This window comes from Trachinotus anak, unplaced genomic scaffold (assembly GCF_046630095.1).
Source record: "Trachinotus anak isolate AG129_WGS33_773 ecotype Australia unplaced genomic scaffold, CSIRO_AGI_Tana_v1 ptg000016l, whole genome shotgun sequence".
Taxonomy (NCBI): Eukaryota; Metazoa; Chordata; class Actinopteri; order Carangiformes; family Carangidae; genus Trachinotus; species Trachinotus anak.
Genome location: NW_027273867.1, coordinates 15,031,622 through 15,057,476, shown reverse-complemented (window position 1 = coordinate 15,057,476; position 25,855 = coordinate 15,031,622). Strand labels below are relative to the sequence as shown.

The 25,855-nt window shown below is 40.4% G+C and overlaps 1 protein-coding gene across 1 annotated transcript; it reads left to right on the top strand.

Annotated features, from left to right (window-relative positions):
• Positions 1-1,653: 1,653 nt before the first annotated feature.
• On the top strand, positions 1,654-25,611 carry LOC139633730 (E3 ubiquitin-protein ligase RNF19A-like). Its single transcript, XM_071499611.1, has 10 exons — positions 1,654-1,801; positions 13,599-14,484; positions 18,088-18,296; positions 18,527-18,671; positions 19,106-19,268; positions 19,698-19,812; positions 20,127-20,285; positions 21,206-21,425; positions 21,736-21,879; positions 22,222-25,611. Exons 2-10 carry the CDS (start codon positions 13,877-13,879, stop codon positions 23,036-23,038), a joined length of 2,580 nt encoding a protein of 859 aa, XP_071355712.1. The 5' UTR covers positions 1,654-1,801; positions 13,599-13,876; the 3' UTR covers positions 23,039-25,611.
• Positions 25,612-25,855: the final 244 nt, after the last annotated feature.

Here is a 25,855-nt window from a genome sequence, read left to right as displayed (position 1 = left end):
TTTGTAAAGTGCTTCATCAAAAATCAATATAGTTGCTTGGGGATTCACTGTCATTCCATTAATCAACTAGCCACTTCAACTCTAAAAAGCTATTTTATGATGATATAAAGATAGCAGGTGAGTGAAACATTATCAACCATAATTCTGAAACAAATTTTAAACAATGAGTGTACCTTTTAATATAGTTCTCAAAGAGGCCAACGTTGCATCCTTGACATAGTTCCAGATTATTAAATAGAAAAATAATTGAATTAAAGCATCACTGTCATCATCCATTTATGATGTATTTGATTTGATAGCTATTACAGCAACAATTCACTTCTAAATTAATCTGGGTTTTACCAATCTCTATATCAACGACAATAAAAGAGAAAAAAAAAACAAAACACTCAACGGTAGCACTATCTGAGTCATTTCATATAGCACATCCTTTGTTAAACAACAGAAACAGAAATGTGATGCTCATAGTGCTCAACACAGAACACTTTAATAATCTGACTCTTTTGATGCTGATAACAGATCTGCAAAGAGGGCAACAGCCACATTTCTGACACGACAGAGCTGTTGCATGTTCCCCTTTTCACCTATGACAGATATGCCTCTAATACCACTGCTAATGATTCAGTTCATTGATTCATTTATGGTTCTTCCATTTACTTCCCTTTTTGAGACAGGTTACTAAGAAACAGAAATGAGGAAAAGCCTCATGAGATTGTTTGGCTAAATGGTGGACAGGTCTGAACGTGCCTGAGCCATAAAGACACCTACAGTGATGTGATGATCCCCCCCCCCCCCCCCCCCCCCCCCCCCCCCCCTAGACTGACAATCAGCATACAACAACATTATACAGACAGGTGTTGTTGAGCACTGATGGTCCACACATGATAGGAAAACACAGCTAAATGGAAAGTTCTCCTACCGACAAATATCAAGTGGCATTGAGGAGATCTGGCATGCATTAAAAAAAAGCAAAACACACAAGCAGCATAAGTTACAGCATGAAGTTTCACTTTGTGCAGTGTCTTTTCTGAAAGTGGAAAGCCCTGAAAATGTGTATGCTAACTCCTGAGTGATTAAAAAAGACTGTGTGTGTGTGTGTGTGTGTGTGTGTGTGTGTGTGTGTGTGCATTATAATGTGCCTTCATGATAGGTGTATGGGGAAACTAATCTTCAATGACCACAGGATGGCAGTATTTCCACTCCTGTTAAACACCCCGAGCTGCCGACGTGTCAATTACACAGCTGCTATCAGGAAGAGATGTTCCGGTTGAAGTATTTATCTAACAAATAAAAACACAAAAACAGACGACAGCCTATCACCATAGGAAAAAGATACATATGCAGATTGATGTGTGTTATGGTTTACTTTTTGGCGCTTAATATTTTGGAGTGAGGCCAAAAACTAATCAGGAGTATATACAAAATTTCCCTCGGGATTAATAAAGCATCTTTATCTAAATAATTTACGGGTTTTTTTTTTTTTTTGTTTTTTTTTTTACAATATTCTTGTTTTTTTACACAAGTAAAGAATACTTCTTCCATCACTGGCTGAGCTCTGTGCATCGAAACCGAATGGATGTGTGTTTTATTGTGAAAAGCGAGCATTTGGTAGCGGAGTCCGGATGTTTTGGTGTTATTGTTCTCTGGCTTGACAACAACAGTCAGACTCAGTCGGGGAATGCACCCCGACTGTCCTGCGAAGTTTCCTGCAACACATCTCCAACTACGGCTTCCTGAGAAATGGAGACAGCGGTGTACACAGCTGTAGTGAAGTGAGAGGAAAGCCAGTTGAAATTTAGCGGTAAGTAAGTATAAAAATGTCTTTATAGCCAGCAGTAGCCAACGTTTGCTTAATATCATACAGATCAGAACTTCCTCTTGAGCGGGGCTGACGAGAGGCTAGCAGCTTTTTTTTTTTTTTTTAGCTTTGTTAGCTTGTAAATTCTCCTCGCTGAGCTCCAGGACGAGAGAAACCATCCAAATAAAGTTTTATTGTCGTTCAGGTCAAACGAGATAAACCGTATTGTCGATTTGACTGCCCAGTGAGCGAGCAAACGCCATAGCTCAGCCAGTCAGCAACTCTTTAGGCGATTAAAGTTGGTCACTAGCTTCCTGCTAGCCAAGTCTGATTTCGTTAGCTAGCAGGCTAACACTGGTTAGCCAGGTAGAAAGTGTAAACAAAATCCGGTTTATGTTGTGCGGACCTTCGGGTTAAGTCTGGTGTCATCTTGTGAATTATTTTAACGCTGTCGTTTCTTGTAGAACAAGCCATTTCTTTTAGACCTCCGTGGGTTGGTGGGGTTTTTTGGCTGAGAAACAATGTTATCATTTGTGTCCTCATTTCGTTAGTTTGTTTGCACTCCCGGTTTAGAGCTAAAAAACATAGGGCTCACCAGTTTATTATACCGAGAATACCAGAACCTATTTACTTATTTTCTATTAATCACTGGAACTAAATTGTTATTTACTCGACCTTTATGGATAACACTTTACTTTAGGTCCCCCAATTTGGCATGTATAAGTAGTAGTATACAGAGTTTTGAATAAGACTTTATAACACACTATGATGTAGTTGTACGCACATATAAGTGGTTATAAATGCAAAAATTATAAGTCCTCCTGTGGGAAAACAATGCCTGGTTATTGGTGACATGACAATATATTAAAACAGTGCTGTAAAATATAATATATATCTTTATAGGAGATGTTTTAATTGTTAACAAATACTGTAAATTGATTAACACTTAAAATATCCTTATAGTTGTTTTACAACTACACTTTAATGTGTTATAGGCCATATATTAAATGTTTACATATGGGTTATAAATGCTTATTAGGAGACTTGAAACTAGGTAAATTGTTACCCCTTTATGTTGTACTTGTAAGTTTGGGCAATTTGTACTGATTAGTGTAACAATTGAGCAGAGGTTGGTTCTGTGATTGTTGGTTGTGTTTCACAAAGTAAGAACTATTGTAGTACCTTTTTTAATGTTTAAAACACTCAAAAGTAACCACTAAGACAGTCAATGTATTGGTAATTTGATATCCATTTTTGGCATTTAATTATTACTGATCCACATTTTTAAAGAAAGTGGTCTTAATGTAATGTTAAAGTTCATTCTGTGTCTGAGTGATTGTGATTTGTCTTGTTACTAAACATGTGTGCAGTTCAGTGAATGGAAATACTCACTTACAATGTTTTCTATTGTCATTTTACAACATAGTCAACAGAACAATGTTTTACTGAATAGATAACATATCAATTGTGGGGCACAGTCCTTCCGTATTTACTGTGTGACTTTTATAGCATGTACGCTAAATTAATCCGAGCCACCCTCACTGGGGCATTCTGTCAATGACTCACAGTACTTTGCTTTCTCTTAATGACCTGTTACTGGCTAACTTCACCAATCTCACCCTCATACTTGCTGAATGTAACTAAAATGAAACATCATGCTCAAAGGCTTGGTTAAATTTTAGTACCATAATTTAGTGCTTTGTCACCCCAATCTTGCCAAATGACATGTTTTTGATTTTTGTTGCAGACAGTACATTTTTGAACAATGTATCATCCAACAATTCAATCATTTTGGTGCATTTTCCACAGCCCAAGTTTTTGCGTTTTACACACAAAAAATGCTTTTGCACCTGCAGTTTGCTGGTGTTATAAATTAAGCTCCACCATCACCCACAGGCAATCCCCTAATTTGCTTAAAATTTTAACTAGGTCATGCTGAGTTCCTAATTCCCCCAGTCTGAACTAGTTTAAGGTTAACTGACCTAAATTTGGTGACCAGTCGTGCAAGGGATGTTGTGCTCATGTTGCTGTATATTGAAAAATGTTTTCCATATACCCATCCACAGTGTCTTAGATCTCCTATGTGACAGTCCTGATTACAGTTTTGAGAAAAGACATTCAGTATTTAAATGGGAGAAATTTATGTTTTACATTTGTTGTGTCTGAGTGAGCCCTCTGTTTAAGCATATACCAACAGACATGCTCTTTGATGTTCATCTTTATGGAAATTCTTTGAATTATAACCAATCCTAACCTTTTATTTTAAACTGTATTTGTGTAATCCAGCATCCATCACCCTTCTGTCATTGGTGTAACTGTGACATTGACTGACAGCCAGACAGCTGTCTGTGACACAGACACACAAGATCCATGAACTGTGAATCGAAGCAAACATTTGCTTTTTTAAATAATGTCTCTTATCTACAAACACACACAGGGTATCTAGACTTTGGCTTGCTGAACGAGTTAAGAAAAATTTGTGCACCGGGGACAGATAGCCAGCGCCTCAACATAATTTTTCACTGCAAGAAAGGGTGAATTTTGTAGTTATGATAAGATACAATTTTAGAAATTTGCATTTCTTGGTTATGTGGGACTAACAAGAAGAAGTATTATCACAGTTTGTGGTTATCTAGAAATTTTTGGCTGGGCTGGCCACGGTACAGCACTACATCCCCCAATGTGAGTGAGTCACTGAGTCAGTGAGTCACACCATTGGTTGGCCAAGTGGCGGACTTTTCCTATCAGCTATTGCTATTTCAAAATGATTTGGCAAGAACATTTTTTATCATGTCATCAGGGGGTGTTTACAGCGGATCCAGAGCAGTCTTCATTTTCAAACCCCTTTAGTTACTTTTTTCTCAACGAAGCACCTATTGACAAATCTTGCAACTTTTTGGACAAATCTTAACTACTTTTCATAGAAGAGAGTTGCCTTTACTGCCCTGCGAGTGAGAGGCAGACCTCTCTCTGCATCAGTTTATTACCCAAACGGAGGCTGTGAGCTGTGTGAGAGACAAAATAATGACGATATTCTGTGGCTTCTAACTTTCTCTCTCAGTGATCATTTTACAAGTAAATATAGCCGGAATCACAGCACAGTCTTTGTCTTTGACTTATGTGTTTGATATGTGTTTGACGTTGTTGTTATAAAATCAGGATTTTAGCAGTACAAAGCAGCAGCTTGGAAATGGCTTGGAAGTGATTGCTGGTAAACATATAGTCTTAATGGGCTGTGTTTTAGTCACTATTACATACTTGTTCCATTGTCTGACAACAGAAACAGAAAATGTGTAAATGAAAATGACAACAGTTTCACTGGAAAATTGGCTGTATGAAAATACTGTATATGTGAGCACAGAGAGTGGGAGAGAAGCAAACAGATAAAAGACTGAAACCAGTTAACACTATATGCTAATATACTAATTTGAGTATTACGTCATCTGTAGTTGCTATGATTGCTACATGATGTGAGCTTATAAATAAGGTAAAAAAAAAAAAAAAACACAATTGTGCTCACAAGTTTCTCATACATCTTTTCAAATTTTCTAGCTAAAATATTTTAGAGGTAGTCAAATCAGCGCATCTTTGGCTTTGTTTAAGCAGTGAGCCCCAGCACTGCTGGCAAATTATGAATAGCTGTTGGTGTCTCTTTCCTCCTTCATTGTAGCACAGAATGGAACGGGGCTGTCACCCACATCACACCACCGATCTGCTTCCTGCTCCCCTGCCGATTGGGGTGAAAAGCCTTTAGCAGAGAAGATAGACAGTGAGGAGACTGTCATGGTATGTAGTGATCAGGGCATGCATGATGAAGAGGGTTGATGGAGTTGTTTGAGCCACTGGTAGTGGTGAGTGATGACAAAAAACTCAACGATTTACATTCTGGGTTATTCCCTTCACAATAAAGCATTGCATATGCCTCAGGTTATGCTTTGTTATGTAGGAGTTTGGCTTGGTAGGTTTGCACCATGCAGACATTATTCCCCATGACTTAACTGTTAACCTGCAGGGTTTAGGCGTGGAGAGTTAGCCCAACTCTGACTCTGCATTGAGGGTGGACCACTTGAATGCCTGAATGTTGAACTAAGTCCTCTGAGGAACTCCCCAGGACAGCCTCACCTCTCCGTCAGGTCATTTATCACAAGGTGAAGTTGAGAAGAAGTCAGAGTGGTCCTTGTCTAAGATGCTCCAACCATCATGGAGGGTGCCTCTGGGTTTGTCCAGGAAAATTTTCATCTTGTGAAAGCCTCTCTCCAGAAAAAACATGAGCTCAGGGGTTGTAATGGCCCATAGCTGAACATGTGGCTCCTATTGCAGCTCAAGCCCACTGTGTGGACTATGAGGCAATCTTGGTTTAGTGGCCGCACTCGAGATTGGAGTTTACGTGACCCAGAAATACTTTTCCATACACATCAATTGTGAAAGTAACAGCAAATTTCCCAAACATTCAAAAACAGTTGAATAGACTATTTGAATGTTATTTCAACCGTTAAATATATATTGCAAGTACATTACTGCATTAAGTATATTACTGCTTGCTGCGGGTGCCCTGGAAATAGGAAGTGCACGCAGGGGTGGGAGAAACTCTTTGCTAAAAAGTGAAGCTGATTTGAGATGAATGGGCAGCAGCACTTAGTCTCATAGAATAAATCTATGATGTGGTTCTTCTCCTTTAGCACCCTCGTCTGATCGTCACTGTGCAGTATAGATGTCTGTCTATGTAGCAGGCAAATGGTATCTCCTCTGCTCTCCCCTGTTCAAACATAAGTCAGAAGGGCTTATTTCTTTATTTGCTGTCTCCATGGTGCTGAACAGAGAAAACGCAAATTAATGAATCCCCTTGTTCAAATAGCTTTTTGGCATGATATGCTGTTTTTCAGTACTGAGGATACGTTAGCCACCTGATCATTGCATCCCCAGTTGCATCCTTAGTTTTACTGACCCTGACATTTGAATAAAACTGTTGCCTCATCAAAATGTACCAGATACAGTGGAAAAGTACTGTCCCCTGTTGGCTGTAAATCTGACTGTTTAGTAAATAGTGCTGAAAGCGGCCTCAGAGGCATTCAGTCCAGTACCTTCTGTCCCCACTCTCTGTTGAACGTCAGACATTATTATTATACTTTGGCTGGCGGATAATAGACTAAATAGAGATTCATTATGCTACTGGGTTATTTTGATGCCTGGCTAACAGAAAGTTGGCCTACACCTGATGTCTGATGGGCAGTCTAACAATAACGTTTTTCCAATGTGAATTTGTTTCAGAGGGATGGTGCTGGAGACAATGAAAGTTTAAAAAAAACACAAATATATACTATCAATGTGCTAGGTAAACAAAGTTATGTAAGGAAAATAAAAGCTTTCCTATAGTTTGTTGTCAAGTCTTTGGGCTGTTCCTCTGTCCAAAGTCGTAATAACTGAATACATTGTCATGATCAGGAAGTCTGTCCTTCAGCTGGAATGTCAACGGAAATAGTGTACGTGATGAACACTTTGCAGAAGAACGCTTTGAGATACTTGTTTCCAGACATGGAAGCTGGTCATTGTACGTGTAATTTCTTTGAAGGTAGGCATTTGTATCAAACTTGCAAAATCTTGCATATCTCTTTATCTTCATTTGGACTTGAGTAATGAGAAACAAATACACACCATTTTAAATCAACAACGTCACTCAAGATTAAAATTGACAGTGGGATTGGGATGGTGGTCAGATTTGGTGGACCTTCAGAAACTCTTGCATCGTCATGTGTGTGACAGACTTGAGGTGGCCAAACTAGAGGGTTGTTAAAAAATAGGAGCTGTGTATTAGGAAAGGGCCAAAGTCCAAGTCAACATACAGGAAATGCCAGAACTAGGGTGACTATTGTGTGTTGACCTTGATCTAGATTCCAAAGGCATGAAAAAAATGTGTTTTGATATAGTTATTAGTTAGTAATTATCACACAGTGTGATAGGTGTGGTACTCAGTTGGGAAGTCAGAGAGTTTAATCCGACATTCCTGTACACTGTCAAATGAAGTCACCGTGACTGCTTTTCATTGTGCAACTTCATATACCATCACTTGGTATCTTGCTATACTGCACTTAATGCTGCCACACAAAAGGGCAGTTGTCCTCTGTTTTACTGCGAAGGGACTCAAAATTTAGATTTGGTATTTTGAATATATCTAGTTAAATGTCAGAGTGGATGTTAAATTTCACACACAGCTGTTAATCCAACCTTCAAAATAGAGTTTGACCGAAAATTTGACCAGGCCAGGACACATTTGCTGTTACTAGCTTATCTCCGATACATTGATCGGCTGATAAATGATATGAAATTCCCGCACAAAACTGCCAGAGATATGTTTGAAGCAATTTGGAAACTGACCAGTTAAAAAAATTTAAGGGAAATCTTTGTGTATGTTGTATTCTATCATCACTTCATACTTGCCAGTATTTCATTGACATTTCACTGGTGTGAGCTGATGGTTCAAGAACATTGTAAATTTTCAGGTCGACATAAGGTCATGTATTTGTTACTGAATAGTTCCACAAAAGGAATAGCATGTGCAGAGAGGACATCTTTATTGCTGCCTTGTTTTATTTGGGCTGCAGCTCTTCTGTTTATTTTGGAAATAGAATAAGCGCTGTACAACAATGGTAATGTGCATATTCAGGGAAGGATGTTTCTTTGGGAGAGGGCCATGTTCTGTTTATAACTTATTAATAGTCCAAAAAAATTACAAATGGTACTTGTGAAACTGGGTTTGACATGCCAGTGTGGAGTCACAGACCTGTAACATAAAGTGTTCCATTGCAATTTGGTTATGCACCTAATTGTCTCTTTGCAAAATTACAGGCAATGGAAACCTGGGTTTATTTTGTTTATTGCAGTGCAGGAGCCAACATGTTATTGCTCTGTGGCCTGCAGGGTTATGCTTGTTAAAACCATTACCGCTGAAGCCCCAAGTGACACATTTTGTTACTATTTTTTCCCCATCCATCTTGATAGATTATAGTGTGACTTACCAAAAAAATCTATATCGTCAGCTGATGCAGACTCTTTCTTTTAAGAGTTGACGTTAGGTTGAAACCATTTATTCTGCCGCAGTAGGCTTCCTGCCCTGGGGTTGTCTCAGGAACTGGGACACCATCCCAGTGTGTGAGCTGTGGTTGCATGTGATTGCCCCTGAGCCATAGATTTTGAATACATGCGTGTGTCTGCACACACACACACACAAACACACACTGACCACAGTCACATGGAAAGTCCCACTCACTCCCAGTACAGTGCAGAGGCAGGCTTTTCCAGTTTAATTACACCTTGGGAGTGTAATTTCACATTGACTTATGGGTTGCTTGAAATTGCTCCTCTGTCTTGTTAAAATTTCCTCTTGCACACATGATTGGTGTGATGACCCAGTGCATTATCAAGCTTTGATGTGGAATTATTGTGTTAGGACATCACTTTGGACATCAGTAGATTATTTCCCACCAAAAGATCCAGGAACTTTAATTTCCTGAGAACTAAGGTCCAGTAATCTTTCCAGGGGTAAAAGGTCCTCTATTGCATGGTGATTTGTGTTTATACAGCAGGGTCAAAGCCTTGGGAACATTAAGAGAATTAGTTGGCTAATGTATCAAAAGAGCAACAGTTGCCTTTTACATAACTTGGGTGCGCAAGAACAAAAAAAAGGTCAACAAAGCCTGGACATCAACAGTCCATTAGTCGTAAAATTGGGCTGCTCCATCTTGATTATTGACGGCCACCAACTACAAGCAAAGCAACATGTTAGCAGTTTGGGGTTTTGAAATTATTGGGTGTGAAGAGAAAACTCCAGTGTGGGTTACCAATCAGTTAAAATTCAGTGCTGCAAGCCTTACCCCAAAAGTTGATGAACCTTCAGAAAGTACTACCCCCCAAGCCAGGACTAGATTTCTTGAATTATTTCCCAATATTGACCGTGGTTCCTCTGGAGGAAACGCAGGCAGGGGAACCGAGTTCTTCAAAATGTTCCCATGCCCCGGAGAAGGCCATTGCATTGGAAACTCACCTACTGTGGCCCTAACATCCATTTATGCCATGACACACCTCAAGGAAGTAGCACCAAACTGTCTGATGTGTCATTTCACATCACCCCACATCATCTTGTGTCATTTTACCCACTGTTGGTCTGTGTTGCTTAAATTTCAGATGCGCTCACTTTGGTTTTAAAATGTGACTTTTAAACAGTCAGAGCCAACAATTAAAACACATTATTCTTTACATCTTGGCTTCAGTGCTAATCTCTTAAGGAGATGCAATTATGGTTTACATACTTTTTTCATCTCATTTATCTTTAGTTCATGGTTAAATATATAGGTTAACATAATGTTAAATATATTTAAGGCGTAGTCAGCTAAATATGGCTGCTTGGCAGCATCTAGTCCACTATGTCCCATAATTTTTTTCCTCATCAAAATCTATTTTGAGTGACACAAAAATATTTCCAGCATACTTCCTGTTAGATAATTGATATATTACCTTACAGATACTTTACTGAGTCTTCAATTTATAGTGGAGGTTGGCCAACCTTCTGAATTAATGTTAAAAGGAGAACTTTCATGTAATAATGCCTTAATATTCTCATTCATACAGGAAATGCTCTACAAATAATAAGTGAGGATATTGTTTTAACTATTATCCAGAAGCTAAATTGAAAGATGAGATACATGAGACTGATAGTAGAAATAAGCCTTTAAATCTTTCCTCTCTAATGCTGTCATCTGTTTGTGTTACAGCAAAGTCTTTTCTGATGACGACAATTACTGACGCAGGTCTGTCAGTTTATTCATTGCCAGTTTTGCATTAACAGTAATAGACTGTTTAGTCTTTCTGGTTATGACAATATTTGCTTTAAGTCACTGTGTATTACTACAAACAGTGTGAGTGCTCCAACTGTTCCATGACTGTTAGTAGCTGCCACTTCTACCTTCCTCCCATCTCTGAAGTCTTCTTGAGACCATGCTTCACCTGTCAGTCAGAGTGCTGTTGTGTTTTTTTTGGCTAATGCTGTGGCTTGAGAAAAACGGTTATACTAACTGAAGTGTTGTTTTCAAGTCCTAACCACCCTGATATCACCTTCATATCACAGTCGTCACAGTGTTGATACTTTTGAATGTGACCTATAAAGAGTTAACAGGACTAGATTTTTATAATGCCTGTATTTTATAGCACTTTTGTTATTGTGTTAGGATCAAGAAAAGGTTGGTATGGTAATTTAATAAGAATTTTCAAAGCAAGATGAGACATCTGTCCCCAAAATTCAGTTGCACTGAAAAGAGAGAACTTTTTTTTTGGTAGGTCAAGGAAAACGTAGCAAACAAACACTGTCGTAAAGGAAGTCAACACCCACCAGTGTTGTCTCTGCAGTATAGCTTCACTGTGAACACTCAGTCATTGTTGTTAGGCTGTCGATTTAATGATTAATTGGTTAATCCTGTGTCAGTAACAGCTTCTTTGCTAAGTTTTGTGCAATTCAGCCTTTTACATATACATTGTTGTCAGACTTTTACTGTATGCAATCAATTCATAAATGTTTTCAGGCCTTTACAATGAGCTCATCATTATGCTCGAGGGGTTGCTTTCTGCTACAGCTTTTTGTCTAGTTCTCATTTTGTATGTGTGCATGCATGAACATACACAGGAACCTTAGTGTTATCAGTGAGATCATTGCTGGTTCACCCTAGTTGTTTGACACAGCAAGCCTCATACATCTTTCATCTCAGATCTGTGTTACAGTATATTTTGCTTCTAGGACCTTCTTTGCAGCAGAGAGAGAGCGAATAGAGAGACCTTCAGGCTGCAGGCCATATTTAGACCTTGAATCTCAAATGTGTCAAGAGCCAGTTTAGGTGGATTGCAGTTTACACCTGACATCAGAGGGACTCTCAATTGCATATCAAGTGACCGCTTGTGATAAGATTCAGGGGAAACTGACCACTGCTATAAGGAAAAAAAACACTTTGCGCTTGTACTCACAGTTTGATTGAAGTGGTAGTTTGGTACCTTAGCTGTGAAACCTTGTCTGAGTTGTCCAGCAGAGTCAAAAGGTTTTTGGAGCTATAAATATGTTCATACTACACAGCACAGGTTGGAGGCTGGACACACATCCCAGATCACCCTCTGAATTGGGCTTTGGGTGCATTCACACCTTTTTTTCCTTTTTTTTGGTGATTTGGTTGAGCGGGAGGAGTAATAGTCACCACCTGAACACGTGCAGTCAAAGCACCAGACCGAATCTAGCCTCTGGCTGTGCAGCTTAAACCCCCTTTTTAAAATTCAACTCTAACATTGAAGCAGCCATAGTAAAAGTTAACTGCTGCCTGCATGTCATCATGAGGAGAGAAAAACCGCAGCCTGTCAGACTCAGGTTTGTAGGTTATGAGACTGAACATTTGTGCTTTGCAGGATTGCTGCCTTGGTTGAGATTTGCAATGGGCTTGTTAATTAGTCACCTTTTGGCTCCCACTGGAATTTTCCTGAAATTAGTCCCTAATGACAAACACACACAAACACAAGCTCGGAGCACACAGAAGCAGAGGGAAATCCTGCTTTGTCCTCCTTATTGCTTATTTGGTGTTATGCTTGGGGTTTTTGAAAGATAGATCTGCAGCTCCAGTTCTCAGGACATGTGAGGACCAGTGAAAGCAAGATCTCACGGTATCACACAAATATGGAAAGTTGTTCAGATTCCTGTGGTTTAAATGATAAACTAAAGATGGATACAGTCTCTTAACCAGGGCACAATTTGTTATTTGGAAGAGTGGGAACACTGTGTTGAAATAGAAGCCAATAGGGTGAATTGTGTATGTAGCTCATGGTCAAAATGACAGTATACTCAAAGGAGAGTTTGAAAAAAGTATTTTTTAATAACATTAACCTGAACTTTGTTGTAACAGGGCAGGTCTTGACTTAATAAAGTGCAAAGGTTTTGGATTGAAATTTCAGTTAAAGTTGTCGTGTGACCACCATGTTTGCATGCTACTGAGACTAGCCATTAGTTCTGCTGAATTTTTTTCTGCTTCTCCCATCAGTTTGTCTCTTTAGGAATAAGTTCAGAGTCCAGAGTTTTTTTTATCCAAAACATGTAAATTCATCAGCTGGGTAGGGATCTGTGAACTCACTGGAAGCCCACATGGCACCACACCCACTGTGTTGTGGGGTTTTTTTTCGTAGCAGGAAATTTGCTTCTACTTGAAGGTCTCTAGTATGTCTTTTGTGTTGATATCTGTCAGCAGGACAGAATCATGAGAATCTACAAGTGCACTTTAACACTGGCCTCACAGATGATGAGTTATCCTTAAGTTGTTCACATTGTGTAAAATCTGAACATATGGAAGCACTTGAGGCAAGGTGCGGCTGCTCTAGAGGCACATTGACACAGATGAGGCTGCATCTGAGTTCTAGGGTGGGAAAACACATTGTTTTGCCTGCGCTTGACTAATACACACTCTTGGGAAAGCCTGCAGTCGCTTTAGCGCATACACACATACACAGAAGACACGCCTGAAGAAGTGTCTGCAGTCTGCCAGAAAATGTCTAATTATCAACAGGATGGTCTTGCCTGAACACAGAGAGAAACACCTCGCTGGGTAGATTTTGTCAGATCTTTACTGTTGATTCTCCAGTTGATTGGTTGTTTTGCATCCTAAGGAACAGACCACTGCATCTTGCTTCCTAATGCATCTGTTTTTGCAGCAGTACATTAAAAGTTAATGCATTCAGCTGTGGTTCAGTACCTTATTTTCTGTTATTTTTTTTCTATTTCTCACAGGTTAGGGTCCCACATCTGAGCATCTGCACCTCAGCCTCAGAAGCCCTTCATCACTGTGATTTGAACCCAGGACAGACAACACCACTGACTTGTAGGCCTCCTATACCAGCTTCAAGCCATTATGTCCTAGCTAACAGCAGCCCAGCTCCCTTCCCTGACCACCCTGTCCCTTAGGCCCCAGTCCCTCTCTCCATCTTCTCCCCATCTCACTGTCCCTCATCTCTTCTCCTGATGTGGTGATTTCTGGTGGTAGCCCCAGCAGCTCCCCGTCTGGCGTGATGAGCAGCCTGCACCAGCAACATCATGGCAGCACAGGCTCAGTGCGAGATCTTCAATCTGCGGCCTCCTCTGTCAGCCTCCCATCAGTTAGAAAGACCCCCAAGAAGCGCCGCCTGTCCCTCCACTCACTCTTCGGCCGACGGCGCCGGCCTGACCGGGACCCCAAGCGCAAGTCTAGGACTCTGCAGGCCGGAGCTGGAGTGGATGGCATTGTCAGCAGTGAAATTGTTCAGTCAGAGACTTCCCATGATAAAACTTCTGCCCACTCTGCACCGGGCGTAGCATCAACTTCATCAGTGTCAGCGTCTTCATCAGAGCTGCTGGAGTGCCCTCTGTGCCTACTGCGCCATGCGCGGGATCGCTTCCCAGACATCATGACCTGTCACCACCGCTCATGTGCAGATTGCCTGCGACAGTATCTGCGCATCGAGATCTCAGAGTCTCGTGTCAACATCAGCTGCCCTGAGTGTTCAGAGCGATTCAATCCCCATGACATCAGGATGATCCTGGGAGACCGAGCCCTCATGGAGAAGTACGAGGAGTTCATGCTGAGGAGGTGGCTGGTGGCTGAACCTGACTGCCGCTGGTGTCCTGCCCCAGACTGCGGGTAAGAAACCCAGGCTACTCTGTGAAAAACATATTAGGACAGCCTGCTCTTTCCATAAAGAATGACTCACCAGGTGAATCAAGGTGAAAGCTTTCTTGATCTTATTCAGTCTCACGAGATGAGGGTGACATGATGCTTTACCCAGGCTTTTACTCTGCAGGACAAATAATACAAAGGTTTTGCAATCAAAAACAGCAAGCAATTTATTGAATCTATTTCAGCCAGTTTGCCATAAACATTTCAGGCCTGTGAGATTATTTCCACCTAGACTGCAACTTTTAACATTTCAGAATCTCTTTTTGAGTTTCCTAAGATGTGCTTGATCTTCTCTACCTCTGATGTAACCAATACACGAGTCCCAAAATAACAGTAAGCTACATCAAGGAAACTCAGAGGCTGTAATCTGGCCTTTTGAAGTTCACCCCAGCTTCTGCCTTGATGCCCAGGTTATAAATAACTTGTAGCAGTAATAGACCTGTTTATTCTGTCAGCCTAATGAGCCAGCCAAAAAAGATGTTAGCAGCAAGTGAATGATGATGCCTGTTGTCGTCAAGACTGTATCTGCCATTTTTCAAAGCACATAATGGTCATAGGCTGTAGATGGACTTAAATATTCACATCACATAATATAGGAGCATAGATAGCTTGAAGGAAAAATGATTTATGTTATTGATCTGTGAGAGAGTTAAATTAAACTTTTTTTTTGTGTATAAATTTAAATCAGTTTTGTTGCCCTTCATCACACATACTAATATACATAAACTCAAAATCTACTTTGATAGGAAACAAAATACAACAAAACTTGCCTTAATGATGCACATCATAATAATAATTGTATTTACTGTAAAGAACTTTCCAAACAAATGTACAAACTGCTTTACAGTTGAACAGTAAAAGAGGAATTAAGTTGAAATATTGAAACAAAAAAACAAAACAAAAAGAGTACAAATGTACCACACTTAATAAAACAGTAAAACACTGAAGAATAAAAAAGCAAAAAAGACAGGTTAACCAAAGTGAACAAAACTATTTCATTAGAGTATTTGGTTTGGTGAAACATTAGCTTGAGGTCAGATCAGGTTCTGTAAGTACATTATTGAATCTGTTGTTTTGTTCAGTTAGAAATCATTTTTGTGGTTTCATTCTTTCACATGGAGTCGACAGTATAGGTGAGGGTCAGGTCAGGGTCTTATATGTTTGGAGCTAGAAGGGATTCAACAGTGGCTAACATTGCACTTTCCCTGCTCAGTCGGTCACCCTGGTTCATGGGCTGCTCATCACACCTTTAGGCATGACTACCACTGTGTACTTGTACTGCTCATCTACACTTGCAGCAGTCTGTAGTCTTGCCACAGGTGCTGGCTGGACTTGTTTTTTTTTTTTTGTTTTTTTTTAAAGAATGCTATTTATGCATTCATAGAGTTTTGGTTCAGTAGCACACATTTCCTGCATTCAGTTATCATAATTAGTTTAGTTTTGAGGGGTTTGCTGAATTCAGTAATAGTTTTACCCATCACTCTCTCTCATGGCTTTGTTTCATCAACACTGCTGACCCTGTCTGTTAGAATAATGGCTCTTTCATGAGCTTGTTTCAGCTCTTCTTGCTGCGTTCCTCCAAACAGTCCGGCTCTGGATCACTGCCACACTCTCCACTGGTTAATGCTCTTGTTGTTGATTGCTGTGTAATTGTACTTGCAAGATACTGGGCTTTGTCGTGCATCTCGGCAGTTCTAGTCATCAACTCCAAGAATCCTCTGCATGAAGAGACAAATCATTTATCTTTTTGCTGGGAGAGAGGTTGTTGTGTTTTGGGGTTGGCATAGCGACACCTTTACAAGCTCAGCACTATTTTTGTGTTTGAAGCGAATTTAAGGTTTGTTTCAAAGGGAACAACTAGTCATCAGCACAAAAACATGGGTCAAAAGTGAACAGAAATACAGTTGCTACAATGAAATATATGCAGGGGGAAATAACAGATAGTAATAATACCAAAAGGTCCATTTGGAAGCTCTCCCATCCAATTATGACTTTTACACCATTTCCCACTAGTTTACCTTACCAAGATGTTAGTGGAGACTGTCTGGAAATTGTCTGGACTCAATGTTTTTAGGTATATGTGTGCACACACACACAACCCCCAATGCTGGACTGTCAAATATCAGTTAGAAGGGTGAGCAGTGTGAAATGTTGATTTCATAACAGTGCTATCAGTGCTTTCATTTTTTGTTTCCTTCATCTGAACATATTTGATAGGTGTATTTATGAAGTATTGCATTATGCATGGGCCAAGACATACAGGCATTACTTTTGTTTTATATTATTTGGCCATCTGACACCCGTCAAGTAACTGTTGTTCATGTTTTCTAATATATATTCTGCATGGGTCACTGTTGACTTTCAGTTGAAGAGATTTTTTTACACAACTACCAGTTTTGTCATAATTTAACTCACTGGTATCAGCTGATGTTTGCATGTCTATTTGATTAAATACTTATCTCATTCTAACTAAGTTCTTTACCCAGTTACCAGCTGTGTGTGTGTTTGAATGAGCCAACGGCCATGGTGTGTAAAGCAGCTGATGCCATCATTTGCTTACATGGCGTAAATAATTTTTAGGGAATTTGTGCTGAGCTGAATAAGCAGCTCTGTCTTGCTGTCGGCTTTGCGCTCCAGATTTACATTTCCTCATGTAGATTTAGTGGATTTTGTAGTGGATCATGTGGACTCTCAAACTGGGCCTTTATGCTTTTGCACAGAGAGATGTCCCACTACAGAGCCGGTACAGATTGTCGGTTGATCCGAGAGTCAGTCAGTGTTTGTTTTTCCTCATTGGCTGTTCCCATGATAACCCTGCTATGGGAGGCTGCATGTTTGCAATAATCTCAGAGTTTAACTGAGGTTGACATACATAAGACTTTGTACTCTTTTCTACATTATCTAAGGTTTTTTATTTTTCAATAAAATATTGAATTAGTACCTCATCTTATTCATACAAGTGGGACACAGGCAGGTTTATGAGTCAGCAAGTGAGGGGAAACAGTTGTTACCGTTTTATTATTTTCACAGATAATAAAGCCATTTATTTGAAGCAGTAATTGTGTCGGGATGTAAGTGATTGCTGCACCAATGGATTTTTATAGTACCAGCTTGTCAAGTTGTATTACATCTAAATGCTTGTAATAATACAGTGGTTGGAAATACCCTCTGTCCTGCTGTGAGTTCTGAATAATACCTTTGAAACTGGCCATTGTAAAGATTGATGAGGGACACCATGGTGACATGCAGTCACGCAGAACTGATTGTGCCTTCATTGATTTATAGTAACAGAGCTCATTGGTGTAATCATCATGGAAAGGCAGCTAATTTCCAGTGTTATGTAACAAACACATTCCACATGTAAATGGTAACAGTTTATACAGTGAAATTTTGTTTTTCAGCACACTAGATATTGTCCCTCAGTTTTACCCACTCACTTTTATTCTCCTGCACTGTACTTGCCATTTTAGCTCTGCTGACCTCTAGTGTTGTGCTGAGCTACTGCACCCATGCTGTTTTACTAGCAGCTATTTACCACTTTTATCGGCTGTATTTTTCCTCTCACAGTTACGCAGTCATTGCATTTGGCTGTGCCAGCTGCCCAAAGATCACCTGTGGACGTGAGGGCTGTGGGACAGAGTTCTGCTATCACTGCAAACAGCTGTGGCATCCCAACCAGACATGTGACACGGCACGGCAACAAAGGGCCCAGAACCTCCGGCTGAGGAGTTTCAGGTCCTCCTCCCTCAGCTACAGCCAAGAGAGTGGAGCTGCAGGTACCTTACAAATAAATGCCCTCATGCAAATGCACACAGACTAACCTGGCCAGTTTTTAGGTATTTACACACACAAAAACATAATCACACACATCTGTACTGTCAGCACACCCATCACCTATTTTTAGTCTCATAGTTCTGCACAGATGATTTCACAGTACACACTATGCACTGTCAAAATACTGCATGTAGAAAGCTGCTCTGGCTTACCCTCAATTAACCTCCACTAGGTGATGACATCAAGCCATGTCCTCGTTGTGCTGCCTACATCATCAAGATGAATGATGGGAGCTGTAATCACATGACCTGTGCTGTCTGCGGCTGTGAGTTTTGCTGGCTCTGTATGAAGGAGATCTCTGACCTGCACTATTTGAGGTGAGACAAATGTACAGTTGATTTAAAAACTGCTTCCCAGTGCTCATTAGTCAGTACAGTCATGTTTTGTTTCAGTGCTATGATCTTGTAATGAATTTGACTTTTCTAATTATTTCTTGCTTGAGTGTGAAAGTCTTTGATTCATTTTGCACAATAATCCAAATTCATATTCCACTCAGATTTTTCCCGAGCTGTCAACTGAAATTTCTTTTGTTATAGTTTAGTTTTTAGTTTAGTTCAATAACTAGTTGTCTGAAAATAGTATTATATTTTTTTCAGAGGATCATTTTCAGTCATTATTCAACTATAATTCACACTCAAATCTCTCTCTCTCTCTCTCTCTCTCTCTCTCTCTCTCTCTCTCTCTCTCTCTCTCTCTCTCTCTCTCTCTCTCTCTCTCTCTCTCTCTCTCTCTCTCTCTCTCTCTCTCTCAGTCCGTCAGGTTGCACCTTCTGGGGAAAGAAGCCCTGGAGCAGAAAGAAGAAGATTCTTTGGCAGCTCGGCACGTTGGTGGGAGCGCCTGTGGGTATCGCCCTAATTGCTGGCATTGCCATCCCTGCAATGATCATTGGCATCCCAGTCTATGTGGGCAGAAAGGTGAGAGCTGCCAGCAGGCAGACTGTTATATTAAAATTATAATGATAAATAAACTCATGATCTTGTTTTGCTTGTTTTTAAACTGAAAGAAAGACAGACTATTGTACTGATATCAAGTGCAGGTGGAATCAGGCAGGGTTAAAAATACCTCAGCAGGAAACCAAGAGATGCAGAATTATTGAATCAGATTGGTTGAAAAGTAATAACTGGGTTGTGGTATGGGAAAAGGCTTTGGTTACCATGGTTACTAAAGCAACATGTAGTATGCATGTATGTAATCTAAATCCTGTTTGTCTTTAGTTCACATCAGTTTTGAGATGTGAGGAACAAATATGTTTTGAAGAGATTTTTCTGTGGTTTCAGAATCACATCTGCCCACAAAGATATATAATCTTATTAGATAATAAACAAAGATTTTTTTCCCCTCAGATCCATAACCGTTATGAGGGCAAGGACATCTCCAAACACAAGAGGAACTTGGTAATAGCTGGTGGTGTGACGCTGTCTGTCATCGTGTCGCCTGTGGTTGCTGCAGTCACTGTTGGTAAGAAAGAAGTGTTTTGTATCTTTTCCCTCTCGTCTTTCTCCAATCCACTTTCTCCGCTGCCATCTGTGTCTCAACTACATTTAAATAATAAATAAGGAGTTTCTCTGTGGACCAGTAGTAGAAAGCGAGTACTGTATAAAAGCATCATCTGGGGTTTGAAAATTGGCCCGAAACATTTGCCACATGCCTTGTTTCTGCTTTGAACTGAAATTTTTTTAACTCTGTTTGGGAAGGAATATGTTATATACTGTATTTGTAGTTTACCACTGAACTGAGAGCTTATCAAATAAGTGTGTGTTTATGTTATGTAGGCATCGGTGTTCCCATCATGCTGGCTTATGTCTATGGAGTTGTCCCGATCTCACTGTGTCGGAGTGGTGGCTGTGGAGTGTCTGCGGGCAATGGCAAAGGGGTGCGAATTGAGTTTGACGATGAAAACGACAACATAGGCAGTGGAGCAGCAGCCACAGGTAAGTGTCTTACTGACTGAGTGACTAATCAGTTGAAATAGGAAAAACAGAATGACAATTTTTCCCTACGTGACACGAGTATGCAAAGTACACAACAAGAGACAAAACTACAGGCCAAAAAGGGTTGATACATGCATACAAAGAAATGTCAATAAATCTGGCCCTGAGTACATGTAGTTGTACCCACAATTAATGTAATTTACGTGTTTCATAAACATATACTCTCCTTGAGACTTGTGTATGCTGTTATTATAAACAACATCCTTTCCAGCAGTTTTTTTTTTAGCAATCATGATACGAGAGGTTTTGGTGTAGAAGTACACCTGCGTCCGTCAGTGCTCTTTGTGGGCACATACGGATTTTTCATAGTCCATGAAATGCCAAAACAGTTGACAGGAGAGGCAGACAAGCGTTGGAGCTGTGCGATGGTGTGAATTGACTGGTGCAGTGTCAGTGGTTTCTCCTGTCAGCGTGCGTTTGTCTCTGTCAAACTGACGGCTGTGTGAGGTCGCGATCGTCTTGCCTTCCCAGGAGGTGCTGAGGGAAAGGGGTTGTATTTCTCACAGCTTCTGTCCACACTATGAGTGATTATTATGAATCCACATGACAGCAGGGACTCTGACCTTCCCAGGAACATAAGGTGTGAGACATGATGACACTTATTCACACCTTACAATTCATCAAACTGTTGTTTCAGGATACATTGTAGAGCCTGTAAAAGTCAGTGAAGTCATTCATAAAAGTCAAAAAAATAAACTCGGTTCTCTTCTCTTTCAAGGACGCAGATGCTATACCTCTATGTTTCTCAGGCAACCACTTACTTAGCATTAGGTACATCTGTTAAGTTGTCAGACACAGCCCTCTGTAAATTTAATAAAATGATGAAAATCACTCTTCCTTGTTCTTCCCTTTCTTCACAGACACAACCTCGGTGGCAGAGACACGGCTCAACAATCCCAGCCTCGGCGATGGAGCAAGCGTCGGTGGTCTGACCGGCCTGAGCCTCAGTGTCAGTGGGAGCCACATGGAGCGCTGTGGCATGAGCTCCGCCCAGCGGGACAACATGAGTGACAACGCCAGCACCACAGCCCTCGCCGGGACCAGCATCACTGGCAGCCTGTCCGGCAGCTGCTACAACAGGTAATTGGTCGGGACCTGTTTCACTTACGGCCAGAAAAAACTGTTCTGATTAAATAATAAACAGGGGCATGATTTGGATCAGTGCAAATGTTATTATGTGACAGCAAAGAGTGCTTATTTTATGCAGGTGTGCTCATGAATTTGTCTTTTAATTTGAGAAAAACAGAGGAGCATGTTGATGATTTTGAGATGATTGTTCAGATATTTACGGTTCATGCTATTGTCTTTGAAAATATCTGCCACTGTGTTCATGATGCTGATGAACCAAACATGCAGGGACTCATTTTGTGCCATTAATCGTTATTTTCAGGATGGAAGTGCAGGCTGATGTCCAGAAGGAGCGCTGCAGTCTGAGCGGAGAGTCAGCCACTGTCAGTCTTGGGACAATCAGTGACAATGCAAGCACCAAAGCCATGGCAGGATCCATCCTTAATGCTTATATGCCTCTGGAAAGGTCAATTTTCATCCTTTTTACTTTTTTCAGAGTTTTTCTTATACCTTTTTCCAGATGCCCTGTGGTCAAGTTGTTTAAAGGAAAGTCATTATGTGTGTTAGTGCTTATTGTACTGCATGCTGTCTGCTTTGTGCAGATTGATGCTTGAAGCACAAAAACATCTTGGATGAATACAGTTTGGGAGATTATAATGTAATGTAAATGTCATTTTTTGGCATTTGATTGTTTTGTTATTAATAGTATATTTGAACATGCGTGTAGATGCACCAGGATGCACAAGATACATTATACTGAAATGATTTCTTGTTCTTTTAGTTAAATTTGTGTGATTTCATTTTGCAGAGACAATAGTCTGGAAGTTCAGGCAGATGTGGAGTCCAAGCAGGAGAAGGTGAGACACTACAGTGCCAGCAGCAGCCTGGATGAAGCTAGCTGTAGCAGTAGCACTGCTGGCCTCAAAGGAGCTAGCGGTGGCACATGCCCATGCTCATGCCCCTCAACCTGCTGCTGCACTCAGCAAGACAACCACTGCTGCCCCTTGTCTCCCTGGTCAAAGGAGCCCTCCACTTCAGGAGGCAAAAAGAGCAAAGGAAAGCTTTGGAAAAGAGCTAGCAGCGGCAAAGGAGAAACAAAAATTAATGAAACACAAGGAGATATGGATGCTCAGCTCCTGGAACAGCGCAGCACCAACTCCTCTGAGTTTGATTCTCCATCCCTGAGCGGCAGCCTGCCTTCTGTGGCTGACTCACACTGTAGCCACTTCTCATCAGAGCTCAGCTGCTCAGACCCTGAAACCTCAAGACCAGCTCACCCACCCTGCTCTGCCCCGATGGACCCCCACACTCACCATCCCATCGCCGCCGCCTTCAATGACATCACCATCACACCCATGCCCGAGGTGGAGAACGACCGCCTGGAGCATTATCCATCTCAGAGTAGCCACACGGCCTTCACCCACCACCTGCTGCTGTCTGCATCTCCACCTGCTTCGCCCAAAGAGGGAAGCAGTGGGACATTTTTGTACATCAGCGAGGAGAGCGTTGGCAGTGTCGCAGACATGGAGCCAAAGGAGGACGAGAGCATGAAAGAGACCACCAACAACACTGCAGTACAGCCTGTAAGCCCGACGAGGAAGCGCTGTATACAAACAGACATCTAAAGCGACACTTTAATCCTTCTGCTGTCGGCTTTGTCACCACTGCTTGCTCAATTAGCCTTATCACCTAATTTCACTCTTGAGTGAAGCAGCCGATTCATCTTTGAAAGCTGGTGGTCAAGTTCAAGGTTATATTATATTTTTATCTTCTGTGGGGGCAGGAATGTCAGTCTGCACGGTCGCAGAGAGGGTCGAGGTTTAAGTTGGAGAGAGATTTGTGAGTAAGCAGGAGCACAGTAAAGTCAAAGCCAATGGTTCTGTTATTCAGTGGCAGGACAAGCAGGCGTGTGATGCTGGAGCAGCAAGGCCTATGGAAGGTAGAACTGAATGTTTGTGGACAGGTGTACAGCAGGCATGAGATACCACAGAAGGGTGTTAATGATCTGCAGAGCCTGACATTTTCAGTCTGCGACCCTCAACGATTTTCTGAATACAAACCTTTTCCTGATGCTTACAAAAAGCAGAACTGATAGAGCTGAATGCCAGCGAGTAAATATCTGATATTCTTTTCAATAGTAAATTGAGCTGCTGTTATGAAGCATCACCGATTCTCCTTCACTGTATCTGCAAAAATCTGGTTTACTTCAGGTTTTGCATGAATCAGGGAGGGAGATGTCAACACTGTGGTCCACCACTGTGCCACCACTTCATTCTGTGACTTCTTTATGGTGAGAAACACCACAGCTAAAGGATTGTTAAACCTTCTGTCGCGCATCTAAACCTAAGTGGGACCAGTCCGTACAGTAAAAGATTTTATTTTTCCATAATCATCTATAAAGAAGTGATAATATTTGCTTATGTTTAAAATGTGACCCCTGTTTTTGTGCTATGTGTTTGCTTATTTTTTTTTTCCATTTTGGGAAAGTTGGTTTTAATGTTGAAGCCCTGTGTTGGGTCCAAACTTTTTAGTTTAATCTGATGGGAATTGTGTTGACAAAGGCTCACACTCTAGCCCTACTTCCTTTTTTTAGTTATTGTGGATTTAAGTTGCTATTTTGCTTAAATTAAGTCTTCACAAGCCCCTGTATACAGTCGTTAAAATATGGTTGATTATGGTTGCACCTGTGCAAAAATTCTAAGTTTTCACTGGAGTATTAGTATATTGTTGAATTATGAGAGGTGTATTTAAAAAAGGGAATTTGAAGTTATTCCCTGTAAAGAGAGATACAAAAAAAAATCATCAATTTTTAATTTGAAGGTGTAGCATTTCTGAAAAGTTATAGGGCTTGTTTTAGTAATCAGTCACTAAAACTGGAAAGCCATCCAAACAATGTATTTGCAATAAGAAAATTAACCTATCAAGTAACTATACAAGAAGAGCGGATGTGTCCAATCAAGGAAACGCATCAACTTTTTTTCAAAAATAAGTTTGTTGTGCGATGAAACTCTTCATGTGTATTGGAGCACATACATATATAAGTGGTTTAATATTCAGTAGTGAATGTATGGTAATACTGTCACATTTTTGATTCTCCCTCAGTAATATCCAAATCAAAATATTATTTTTGATTCAGAGCTTTGGGTGTATTTTAACTACAGTATGTTTTAAGGTCGTTTCTTAAATCCTTTCAAATGCAAATGCAAATAATTTTATATTTGTTGGACCCACGGTGCCTTTTGGGGAAAAATCCTTTGTATAGTGTTTTTTATTTTATTTTAATTTCCTCATTCTGTATGTCTTCAAATGATAAACATAAAAATCATAAGAGAATGAATAATGTTTGCCTCATAAATTGCTTGAAATGCACGAAAGCTGATGCTAAATACTCACTCTCCCTGTAGCTCGTTTTAGCGTACCAAAGACTGTTCTCAGGCAACTGTGGTTTAGACTACAACACTCAGCAGAACTGTTAATGGGGTTTGATGGTACCTGAAGGATTTCCTTGAAATCTACTTTAATACACAATTAGAGTTCAATCCATAAAGTTGAATGGCCTCTGTAAACCAGATAAGTCATGGCAATACAACTTTGGATTAAACCTAATTAGGGGGCACTACTTTAAATCTCAAGACCAAAATGTTTGTTTGTGGTTCAGTCATTTTTAGGAATAATAATTTGGAAAATGTTTCCCTGAAGTTGCCAAAGTCTCAAAGTTGATAGAGTTTATGTGCTGTAGGTAGGTTCGTCAGCACATGTTGGCAATAAAACCCTTCTTATCCAAAGTAATCAGCATCACGAGTGTCTGAGTGCAGTAAGACTACATTTTATGTTCAGCGGCTGCAGTGAATTTTCATCCTGACCACAGATTGCTCTGCCATCTCAGCCAGCCGAGCTCAGCATGAGCTGTCTCAGAGTAAAGAGCCCGTCTTCTCCCAAGTAGCTGTGTTGATGACTAAAAGAAAGTTTTGGTGCAACACAAGAGCCTCAAGCTGCACCTTGTTTATGTTTCTTCTGTTGAGAAAGCCTGTTTAATTCCTGTGAGTTTTATATTATTATTTGAAGACTAGTGCCAGGTCTATTTTTTAACTTGGTCAAAAGCAGTGTATGCTATATGAAAAAGTTTATATTTCCTAATTATTTGCTTTATAATGTGCATGTAAATGCATATCCTTAAACAATAAAATTCTCAATCAAGCTTTGTTGTCTGTACATTTTGATATAAAAGTTACTGTTTTGATTGTCATGCTGTGGCGCAGTCTTTCTCACCTTGTGCGGCTCTGTTCAATTACTGTTGAACTGTGACACCAGTGAGCAGCTCAGCTCAAAATGTTGCAGTTCAAGGGAACAACCTTCCTAGCCTAGTTTCGTTGTTGGTGTGTGAGTGAGTGTTTCGACTATACATTTAATTAAATCTTTGCAATAATCTGTGAAATTGCAGA